Genomic DNA, 12,581 nt, shown 5'->3' on the forward strand with positions numbered 1-12,581 from the left:
CACACACACACACACACACACAGACAAACAGAACACCCCCCTGGGACAAAGGTTGAAGCCTCATGTCTTCAGCAGCTGACATTCTCACGATGACCTTGACTTCGGTGTCCAGCTGTGATAGCAGTACTGTCTCGGTGCCAGGTGGCGGCAGAGTGACATGTACTTTTTGCAAGGATAGAAGTGTACACTTAGCACTGTCTTGCTAAGGTGTCTAAGGTTTTGGCTTGAGAAAGGACTGCATTAAAACAGTCCCTGTTTTGTTGCAATTAGACTGCAAAGACACACCTAAAAATGACTTAAATAGTGTGAAATGCTGTCATTCTGTCAGACTCAGCTGGTGTCGTAAGGGCTCTTTTGGCATCAGTGCCTTGACTCACCACCTGCTGTAATTTCTGAAGCCAACAGATAATGCTCCTCTTTTAATGAGGAACAAAGTATGCATCTGGAAGTTGGTTCAGAAAAGGCTAGTGAGGAGATGATGGTTTGTGTACTAATTTTTTATTTTCAAATTCATTTCCAAGTTAGATCACATCCTAACATTAACCCTGCAGGCTGAAAAATGCCGCTTAACCAATGCGTTTAAATATAAAGCCAAAAGGTCCTTTGAAAGCATTGATTTATGACAAGCTGGGAGTGAGAATGGGCAGTTTGATGAAGCCATAAAGAGAAAACAATGACTTTCTGTTCATTCAACGCAGGTATAGACCTTTGCTTTTAAAAAGTTTCAAGCACATTGAACTTCTAATTGTGTTCTGTAGAACAAAAAGCTTTTAAATTGAGTTGTTAGGGTATCAATTGTTTACCAAATTGATTACCTGAAAGCTAATAGGTGAATATGTGGTATAGTGGTGGGCATCCCCAGTTTGAGACTAGGAGGAGACACAAATCCACCCTCAAAAGATGAGAAGACAGTGTACTCTTTCTGCCGGACAAATGAGAAGGTTCAGATAGGAAGGGCAACTGGCATAAAATAAAAAACTGTGCCAAATCAAATTTGGGGATCCATCTACCATGGCAGCCCCTTGGGAAAATAAGGGAGCAGCCAAAAAAAACCTTTTTCATTACTTGCAAAGTGATACTTGATTGTGTGCTTGTGTCTTTTCAATATCTGGAAAACACCTGGCTACGTCTGTGAGAGAAAACTTCAATAGCACCAGGATACGAAATGGATTAGGGCAATTCATTTTAGAGATCAGGCACACCTCAAAACGGCAGGTGTCAACGTCCTAAAACCTTCCAATAACTAAAAGAAATGACTGCACTGAGGGAGCTACAAGGAGCGGCCGGCTGTTAAAGTGGTTGCACGGACAGTCTCTAATGGCATGTTACATAGCAGCACAACATGCAGAAGTTGCAAGTTAGCCTACAGCCAGTTGCACATGTTTAATTTGAAAGTCACTCTAGCACAGCACACTCTTGTCAAAATAAATACTTGTAGGAGGTGAAACAGTTGCCACTAGGAGCATGTGTGACAGCAAAGCTGTCACATTCCTGCATGATATGTGCTCAGAAATGCTTAGAGCACTGCCAGGCAGATTGTTTGAGAGTAACCTTTAGTAATTGTATGTACTGGTTTCTATAGTAACCACATGCAGTTTGTTTGAAAAGTTTTTTTGTGATTTAACCTTTTGTTTACACAGGGCTTTTTTGTCATGAATCAGTGTTTGGCGAGAACATAAGTGAGACTATTTGTTAAAAAAAGAGCAATTTCATAGTTCAGAAGTGCATTCAACAAGCTGTTTGCAGTGAAGTTGGATGCTCACAGAAGCAAAACTATAACTGCAAACAAAGCAGTTGTATTTTAGAGGCCATCAAAAATAATTATTCCCCTAAAAATGCTCTGTTACATATGCCTAATGGTACCTAAATATCTGAAAAGCACTCATCTGGTCTCTTCTGTAGTTGACTAAAAATGCATCAAGAGATTCAAAAGCACTGCAGAGAGCTCAAGGCTCAAGAGAAGAAAAAAGAAATATCTATTTTCTAATAGTGTTTTTAAAGCAAGCTAACCAAAAACATACCCTCCTGCATTACACGCACATAAATATATTTAAAAAGTTTCCACATAGAAGTAGGCTAGAATATATTTTTTAAATTTGGTGATTTTGATCATGCTGACAATCAGACTTTAAAGTAGAAACGAGCATCTATTTTGCTTTAGGGTCATTCAGAACAATTTTACTTGATCTACACTGATCAAATATTCACATAGTGAGGAAAAACGAACATCCAAGAAGGAGCTGCTAGAGCAACTTTAGTGTGCCGTCAGTGTAATCTCTCTGAACTAAGTCTCTAATTTGGTGTTTTAAACACGGTGGTCGAGAACACCATCACTCATTCTCATTAAACGACTGAGTCGCATGCTTTGGAAAGTAGAATCTGCAACAGTTTTCCTTTTTCAAATCAGCTTTTTCTATGTCACCGGTCTCTCATGTATGTGTCAGAAAATTTAATTTCACACCACCTTTAACATGCAAGACAACAAATAAGCAGATAGCTGTTGATTTGCTGTTCCACATGAAAAGGAAGAATTAATTCATAGTGCGCATATCTAGAAGAGCATGGTGCTGTGCTCAGGATTCTGGTTTCTGCTAGTTGGATAAAAAAAACTCTGCATTTAAATCTCTGCATGTGAATTTCAAAAGACGAGGATGCCATTATCCTGTTGGACAAGGAATCTTCTTAAGTCCTCCATCGGACAGAGTAGAGATCTGTCAGCAACCACTTGGTAATCATTAGTCACAATATAAAAATGTGCATTTCTCCACTGATTGTGAGTGATTGCTGTGTCAAAGTAACAGGGGGTCATTGATTAGAAACTGGTCAATGACCCCCTGGTAACGATCGTTTGCTAGGAAAGACTATGTATTCTGCGACTGGTTGGGGAGCGACTGCTGCAGGTTGCTGGCCGTCCCAAGCATGCGGTATATGGCGCTTGTTTGTGTTGGTTGATGGCAGATTGTTGCGATAGCTAGAGGTTTGCATGGAACGAAACATGAAACTGAGTTTGCAGTGCAACCTAAACTGCAAATGGAAAACTCACCCCTTCAAAATAAAAGCAGCGACTTGCAACTACAACCAACACAATTCAAAAGATGCAGTTTTTACTTTGAAGATGAAAGTTCTTCATTTCCAGTTTGTGTCTCACTTTTTGAAGTTTCACTAACCACTCACTGTCTAGTTTGCTCTTTGAATTATCCCGATAGCTTGAAAAGGTCCAGAAAGCCGACTCTGTTCTTTAAATGTAGTGCTTTTGATATTGATATAGTGCCGTAACAACAAATGGCTGGATGTGCTGGAAGGCTTTTAATATCTATAACAAAAAAAAATGAAGTGGTATCAAACCTCATTACCAGCAGCGCCACTTGGGCCCGAAGGACTAAATGAGTTTTAGCCCAAAGTCTGTTAAGGCTTAATCAACTAATCAGTAGGCTCTATTAATGATGTGTGACTCCTTTCATATGTTCCATCAACTAAATGAATACAATTACGTATATATGCTATGCATAAATGGAAGGGAGAGGAGGTGAATAGATAATGGGATGCCAGCAAAGGAAGACTGTTACAAAAAAAGTGAGCTCGCTCAGTGGTTTGGAGAAGAAGAAGCAGATATCGAGCGAGAAATATCTGACAGGTGGTGTCGTTGCTCGAAGTTTAACCTCACTGAGGCCTAGAGAGAATTCACCCTAGAGCCAGAACCTTCAGGGTGACTTTAGTTAGTATTCTTTCACTTTCTCTCCCTCTCTTTCTCCCTCTTTCACTCTGTCCCTTATATAATGAATACAATTAACCTTTGCAGAGTTGTGCACGTTGGCAGCAGGTTGGGGGAGTCAGCGGGGGCTCGCTGTGTTGGACAGAGATTGATTGATGTTCCTGTGGTCAGCACACTCCGTCAGATCCCCTTTAATTAGCCCCACTCAGGAGAAATGATTAGTTGGAGGAGTGGCAGGGAGACGGATAGAGGGACATGAGAAAGAGGGGAGGACTTGGCATAAAGTGGGTTGGAGATGGAGGAAGGCAGAGAGAACAGAAGGGATGGAAGAATGAAAACAGGTTAGCGAGAGAGGAGGAAAAGATAAAGAGATGGCAGCGGATAACTGGAGAAACTATCATCTTTGATTGTAGGTGGCTGCAGTGCACTCTTTTTTAGAGCGTTCCCATAATAACATCATACCTTCACCAAGGTTAGCTCCAATAACATTCGACTTTAATTGCTAGTTAAACACTAGCATTATAAAACCTCATTCACACACTGCAAGGACACTGTAATTACAGCCTATCTTATCATAAAAGTAAATCATAATAAATTATAAAGCATCATAAATTTATTATGAGCTGGTAATGACACCAACATTTTTCTCTACTAAACACTGCAATTAATTAGAAACCAGATCTGAAAGTGTGTGTGTTGTTGATGCTGTGTCACGTGATGCAAAGATCAGATTTGACAAAAAAACGAAACGAAGCACGATGTGTGACCGCTCACTTATAATGATCTCCCCTCTCATGTTACATTTACAGCTAACAGAAAGGTCTTCAACCTCATATAACAGTTTGATGTCACTTTACTTTTCTTAACGAGTTCACTTAACAGCAACAGGGCATACTTCAACAGCTTGTATATTCAAAAGGGTAGCATACAAACAAAAGCAGTTGCAGTGGATAATTATTAGCTTTGACAGCCTAATTACTTATTTATTCGGGGGAGCATGATGGACTGATGTGTGTCATTATTCTAATAGGATGATTATATGCTTATAGTGTGTTTACCGTGTGCTTGAAATATCCATCACAGAAAGCGACACGTGAAAGCAACATTGACAGAAAATCAAAGATACTTGTTTATAGCTCTGAAATGCTCCACCGCATGCATAATGTCTCTGAAAAGAGATCAATACTCTTTGAGATCAACTATATATATTTTTAAGGACATTCCATTTAAAGATGCACTGGATCATATAAGAAATGTTTTCTCGGTTAAATGTTTCTCAGTTTCTTCTTAATTCCTAACACATCCACTACATCACAGGTAATTGGGACTTCTCATTTAAGCTACTGGAAATAAATAGATTCTTTAGAGGTCCACAGAGGATAGCTTCTTCTATTCTTTAGGATAACGCAGAGGGATAAGTGTCCAAAGGAGACAGTATACTCAAACTAATACTATTTTAAGATCATTTTATCTTACAATTTCCGCCCCATAATGTCTGAAAAAGCCAGTTTCCTTTTCTATGCATTCATCAAAGCTGTGAAATAGTCGCGAAGGCCAGAACATATTATGTTGCAAATATACGACAAACAAAAGCCTGCATACTTGTACAAAGGATGAAATTGGTAAAGGATACTGGAACATTCTTGAATTAAGAACTATTTATATCAGAACTTAAAAGACTACAATAGTAAAAATACTGTAAACTATATAAACATGATAAAGTGAGGCTACTTCCTGTTTAATTTGGAGATTCAGTGTAATTATTCGTATAACCTGATGTCCTTGCACATCCATACAGTACAGTATGGATGTGCTTCTACAGTAGAGAAGCAGCCATACCAGCCAGCAGCACAGTGACACACACGCATGAACAAATGCTGGATATTGTGCGAAATAAAACAGTGTCTTCTTCTCCTGTTGTCTCACTTGCACTTGAGACTCACTCACTCTGCTCAGCCATAGAAAACAAGAAGTGAGTGCGTGCAAGGGAGGAGAGAGAAAGGTACAATCTATTGTATCTAGGGGCTGTGGCTGAGAATGCCAGAGAGATAGAAAATGGACATTTCTAGTTATAGCCAGAAATCCATTAAGGTCATCCAGAGAGAGATGCTGCCTGGCTGACTGTATTCAAGGCGTGCCCATCCCTAACATGATGGGATTCAAGTACTGACCTAAGGTACTGCAACTCTTTCTCCTTAGCACGGATAAAGGTTAGCAGAACATTAGCAAATAAACAAGGATAACAATGCGTTCAACCAAACAGCTTAATAATACATGTGGATTTATTTGACCTGTATATTGAAAAATTCAGTTATGTCTCACGCTGGTCAAGTCTGCATACTAATTCTTCTTTTTCTTATTGTTATTGTTACATGAAAGAATACTTTCATTTAATCCAGTGAAGTAGCTTTGGATTTTCTGTTTTGTTGTTTTGCTTTTATTTGATGTCTTTTATTCACAGGGCCTTAAAGCACAGAAATCCAAGCGTATAAAAGAAACGCATACAGATTAAGTAGAGAGTGCCACGGACCCGCTAAATAAAAACTATTTATTTAGATCTGATGTGACTCGCTAGAACAATTGTGTGTGACAATTGGAAAGAGCGACAGTAGAAGGAGCAAGGATATGTGGGATGAGTCAAAGAAAACAACACACTGGGGAAATGGGAAATGAAAATGACAGTGAGCGAATGGGCAAATTTGAATCTCAAGGTCTTATTATTTGCTGCTGTGCTTTATTCCTCATGCAATTTCATTTTCCACATGCACACTTTGACCCACCTCCTGTTCTACACGCATTCACATTTGTTTTGGCACATGGAGACCGGAACAAAAGGAATCTTCAATTTGTCTGATTTTCAACAGGGTTTTTTCACATTTCGTGCGATAAATTGCTGTTTAATGACAGTAAAAAGGCAGAGCACACACAAACCATGACTTGGATCCTACTCTTGTGTCTGTTATATATGTACTCATTACAGAAACAAATAAAAACTATTTTCATAATTACCACCGCTGTTAATTTAGGGCAGCTGTCGTATGAACCTCTCATTGGGTGGTGGTCACTGTAGCTGGAGACAGATGGCACTTTCCCAACAGGACAGTAAACTGACACACTTTATCTGGTCTTAAGTTTGGATATAATTTATTTAATAACTCAATAACTAATCTTAGGCACAATGATGTTTGTGGCTTCCTCTAAATATTTGTTGGTGTGTGAAGAAAAGGCAGTTTTTTCCACCAGCTTTTCCTTCATCTTCATCCAGTTGGCATGCTTGTCATCTCTTCTCGCTTTTCCCCCAGACATTGAAAAACATTGTACTGAACTTGTTTTAATTTGTTCAGAGCTAACATGAAATGATATCTGCTTAAAAGAGAAAAAATGTGGATGCTTAGTGGTATTTCATCTATGTATGGATTAAAGTAAGACAAGACGAACAAAGGGAATGCAGGAGAGCCCAGTGTGAAGTGTGAAGAGGGGCGTCTGGGTGAGGGTTGAGTTTTTAGGAAATACGTACATGCAGTGTTTAAAAATCTGCACATATCTGTCTACATCTAGCTTCCGGCAAATTCTTGATTTGCCAAAAACACGGATATACAATATTACCGTCCCATTTCTGAAGGCGCACCCACATTTTACAAAGATGAATCATTATTGCAAAGAGTGAAGTGACATTCTATCAAGCTACCTGTCAAACGCTAATCTCATTTTCTATTTATTCTTTTCTTTCCTGATTGTGAAATGCCAGATTTGAAGAGCAAAGCACCTATTATGCAGAAGATCATAGAGATGAAAAGTCAATCAACACGAACTCGTCACGCTGCGACTGCGATGTCTTTTGTACCATTTTTTATGTATTTATTTGTTTCATATTTTGTGGTGAGGGAGTCTTGATTAGACATATCCATACCCCCGTTTGTGCCCATACAGAGGTTTCTCCTGGAGATCTGTGGTTGAAGATTACAGTCATTTCCTCTTAGTTTTCTGCCTTTTCCTTTGGATTCACAGATTTCTCTGCTCATTTACTGATGCAGTTGTAATTTGAAATGTCATTCTTAAAGTTTTAACCATTTGACTGATCTTTCAGAAAAAAACGTATCCTGTCTGGAATGCTATTTTCAAATTATTATAACTGAAACAAACAACTACTATATTCCCTTCTGCCTTTGTAAAACCCTTTAAGACTTATTTATTTACTTTTGTCTTTCAATCTAATTAGAGTAAGAAGCAAAAGTTTACTATTCTCGGAAGCAGAGGCCACACTCCACCAACCCAGCCAAGAACCAATTGACAAACAAAAATGCCTCTTGAGGGCCGATTAATAATTAACTCTCTTAATTAAGTTTCTAGGTTAATTGGCAGCAAAAAGACTGGTGGAGTGCCAGGTAATCACCCCTGAGGTTTTGGTCACGTGACAGGAAGCTGTGGTGCTATTCTGTGTATTTATAGATCTATTGATTTGCTGAAGCATTGTGTGCAGGAGACTTATCTGCCTAATAGGATCAAAAATTCTTAATTATATTGGATATAATCTTCATCCTTCCTAAGTTCAATTGTAATCTGGTGATAAGGCTATTAAATGATTTTTTTAGGAACAAAGAAAGCAGCACGCGAGCCAGAATGTGTGAATATCTGCGTGTGGCAATTGGATATTGTATAGATGAAGTTTCCGTCATGTGGCATTTGTCAGTGCTGATCCTGGTCTCTCTAAAAGTCAGCCACTTGCTTAACTGTTCCACGCACACACCTACATGTTGAATTATAATGCTCACGCAGAGTTTGCAGCATTGATTGGTTGCCAGAGGACACAAGGTCAAGTCACATGGTGTCAATATTTAAAGCAGCGCCCAGCACTGGGGACCTCTACCATAACCTCATTAATATGGGGGTCTGTTCTGCTGAAATACTCTGCTGGCGGAAAGAAAGGCCGACTTGAGGAATAAGGAGGAGTGCGTACGACATATAAACAACACGAGCGCCATGGTTTTGCATTAAGAGAGCTGCTGATATATATGAAGAAATTATACAATGGACACAAAACCTCAAGAAAAAGGCATACGTACTTAAAACTAACATCCACAAACTCTTGGAAGTATATAGCAGGGCACTCGGTCTTCAGTTAAAATGGTATTTAGATTTTTTAAGTACTCAGCTACTCATATGGACTCTAGATCCTTATAAAGGTCCTTTTGTTGTTTGCATGTTGCATTTAGCCTATGCAAGATTCACGTTCTTTTTCGCAGTGTACTTTATTTTATTACTAGCAGGATGTTGGTAAAGCACAGATGGTCTAAGCGCATGACAGCAATTTGAGGGTATTTTTGATTAGTCTCTTTTTTATATCTATTTGTAAAGCCAAACAATCCTGAATGGGATAATTGCATGGCTTTAACAGTCCTTTTATATGATATACACACTCACATAGACATAACCTTGTCCAGCCTTGTGCCTGAGTACTTGTTTAATCACCCATAGCGTCACTCAATCACTCTCCCAATAACACAGTCAAAGTGGCCCAAAGCTTCCAACAGCAGTGGTTTTCTCAGGTACAGTCCATTCTCATCAATTCCTCCAGCAGCTGTGTGTCTCACTTCTGCCCTTCCTGCTCTGCTGTTCTCACTCTGGTCTTATCTGTCTCCAGAGATTATACCAAGAAAGCGTTTCCATCAACAACCCTGATGTTGCTTCTATGTTCAGCCACTGTTGTTTTCACATTCGTTCTCTTTTTCACATGTGAACACAACAGTTCAGCTAAGATCTGCTGCGCGTCAGCAAGCTTTCTATCAATCGTCCGGCGCTTCATTTGTACTGTTGTCTGCACACATACATGTACATGCGCACGGAAACGCTCAGTGGAGGCACACTGCTCTCTGAGATAAGAGCAATGTTTGCCTCGTGATTGGGATCTTCCAGTTACCATTAAAGACGGTTTATCTCCTGCACTAACCCTCATTCACGTCTTTCGCTCTCCAGAGGGAGAGACAGGGAGTGATGGAGGTCACGGAGGCACGAGGGAGAGGGGGGGGGGTTTAGAGGCAATAAAAGAAAAGAAGCAAGAATAAGCCATTTCTTTATTTATAATGCACTAATGTTTGATGGATTATGACCAGGATTAATTAAAAATGCATATGCGGAGTACCACACTGCCCTACTGAATTTGAGAATTACCACAGCAGTGTTGGAAATGAAATAAAGATGTGCTTTTAGAGCCATAATATTACACTGATTCAATTTAAATTTAAAAGAAGTTTGATTTTAAAAAATATTTTCATCAAACAAGCATTAAACACCTATCTAACTGGAATAGGGTGCAGAAGATGTTCTTACATAGCCCATGCTTCTTCTCTGTAGCATCAGAATAATCAAGTAAGGCTACCTGTGGCTACAAGACCAGGTCCCTTTGAAGGATTTTTTTTAGGTCAAATTCAAACCATCCCTCAAGCAAGAGAGTTCAAGTATTGTGGGATTTTATTCACGAGTGGTGGGAAGACGGAACGTGAGCTTGACTGGGAGATTAGTGTGGCGTCAGCGATAATGCAGGCATTGTACCGGACTGTCGTGGTGAGGAGAGAGCAGAGCTGAAAGGTGCAGCTTTTGATTTACCAGTCCATCTGCATCCCGGTTCTCACCTATGCTCATGAAAAATGGGTAACAACTGAAAAACTAGTGGTTGAAATCCAGATCTTGGAGTAGAGCTGCTACTCCTGTGTGTCCTGTGGGTACGCCCGGCTGGCAGGAGAACACAGGGTAGACCCAGACCACAATGGAGAGATCTCATCTAGCCTGGGAACACTCTGGGATCCCCCAAGGAGGAACTACAAAGTTTGTCTGGGGAGAAGGACATCTGGAATAACCTGCTTAACGTGCTGACACTGTGAACTGACTTCGGATAACCAGAAAACGATAGATTGATAGATAGATTCAAATCAAAATATCACATGTGTCATGTACGTTAAAAGAGTAAGGTCTCAGTCACACTGACCTAGAGGACGATCGACAACCTTTGTATTTACCAGCCAGTTGGAGCTGGCTGTCAGAGGTGAAACGAGTTTGTAAAGAGGGTTGCACCAAAAACCTTCCTGTACTCACCTGTAGTTTTCATGGAAGATGCCAACTTGTCTGCAAACACTTGCCATTTATACTCTGAGCTATAGTGAAACTGTGAAAAGTTCACTGCAAACTGGAAGTGGACATTGTTTGCTTTCACAGTAAAAGTTACAACCTTTTGAAAAGTTGTGCCTGACTGCTGCAACCAGCACATTTTACTTTTAGTGCAAACAGACTCCATTTCCAGGTTGTGTCACAATTTTTCACAGTTTCACTTCCTCTTGGTGTGTACTCAAACTCAAAACCTCAAAGGAGGTTTTCAGTGCAACACCGTGCACCTCTTTCCAATCAATTTCACGCTAGCGTGAATTAGCGACCAGTGGCTACCAAGGGTCAATGACTAATCTCTGCTCCTGACTGAATGGGACTTTCATAGTTAATCTCTTACAGTAGGCCTGTAGCTAATGGCAAAAAGGTAAATACTAATCCTAATTTCACCAAATATATACATGACTAGTTAGTTACAGTTCATCAGCCTGTGCTCACCTGTACTCCAGTGAAAAGCGTGTTAATTCTGTGCTATTGTGGATCCATTTAAACTCTAGTGGCCAGCTTCCCTCCGCCATGCAGGTCAGCACCAGCCTGTTACGTTCCAGATGGAGCTGGCTACGCACTGGCTCTGTCTTGAAGTAGGGAGGCACGTCATCTGTAAAGACAAATGTTTGGAATTAAAGTCTTTCAATTTCCTAATGAGACATTTTCCTCCTAAAACCAGTTAATGGGAAACAAACAGTGAACAATGAAAACTCTTAAATGTCACACACACACAAATACAGGGACAAAAGAATGTCAGGAAAACGGAGTTCTTCAGATAAGATAGAAGGAATCACATTAACTTTGATAATGTAAGCACAGACAAGAAGCAAGCACAGAGTCCTCGGAAACTTTTCAAATACACTTAAACAGGGAGCCAAATGTAACTGATGCTTACATCTCTCTGACTGTTACGGATTGTCTATGGTCAGATGCTGGGATTTCATTTAAGACAAAGTAAACTGTGTTGCATTTATTTATCACTGGCATCTAAACACACTCCAGATGGAAAACCCTCTGTGAATGTGTCCCATTCGGAGCTACCTAATCTGATACGATGCACTGTTGTCTGCTGTGGGTGATTTTGACTTGCTCTTAATGTCTCAGAGAAGTCTGACTAACCGCGAAGAGGAAGCAAAAGCATCAAGTCATGAAGGATTGATCCTGCATCTCCTGCTCTGTGCACTTGTGTGTCAGTAGCTCATTGGCACAGTGCAGTACCTTCCTCCGAGCTAGACAGAGCAGACAGGAGAGCAGTAAAGCCAAGGAGGAGGCATGAAATCCTTTCATCATTTGTTCGCCTCCACTCTGTATCGCTCTGTTTTTCGCTCCTTCTGTGTTTCCTGAACACGCTCTGTTGAGTGTGACGGAATGGATTGAGGAAGACCGGCGAGAAGCTCTCTGTAGGGTGGTGCCTATAGTGAACGTCGCAATAGACACACAGTGATTTTTATATCTCAATCAAGAAGCTGCACAGCAAAACTGTCAAGGTCTCTCGTGGCTCTAATATCTCACCCTTAATAAATGATGCAAAAATGGACCGCTTACTTGATGATCATTGTAAATATAGAACACATTAATTGGATGGTTGGATAATATAATTATCAAATTGACTGATAATCAGGCATTGAAATTAAACTGTCAAAATGATCTATAGTGCTGATATTTTGTTCCTCTATTCTGGCTCAACAAATCCACTGGAGGTAGACTGATAAGAGTGAAGGAATGG

General features: G+C 40.0%; 1 protein-coding gene across 3 annotated transcripts in view; it reads right to left on the bottom strand.

The window, feature by feature from the left end:
* sdk2b (sidekick cell adhesion molecule 2b) overlaps positions 1-12,581 on the bottom strand; it is a 288,479-nt gene that overhangs the window by 77,275 nt on the left and 198,623 nt on the right. For all 3 annotated transcript variants that reach the window (XM_042224141.1, XM_005913547.3, XM_014335296.2), the window contains one exon: positions 11,306-11,465. In XM_042224141.1, the coding sequence (XP_042080075.1) occupies positions 11,306-11,465 (160 nt within the window). The remainder of the gene's footprint in view (positions 1-11,305; positions 11,466-12,581) is intronic.

The sequence above is a fragment of the Haplochromis burtoni genome, unplaced genomic scaffold (genome assembly GCF_018398535.1).
Source record: "Haplochromis burtoni strain Fernald_Lab_line unplaced genomic scaffold, NCSU_Asbu1 Contig_6, whole genome shotgun sequence".
Taxonomy (NCBI): domain Eukaryota; kingdom Metazoa; phylum Chordata; class Actinopteri; order Cichliformes; family Cichlidae; genus Haplochromis; species Haplochromis burtoni.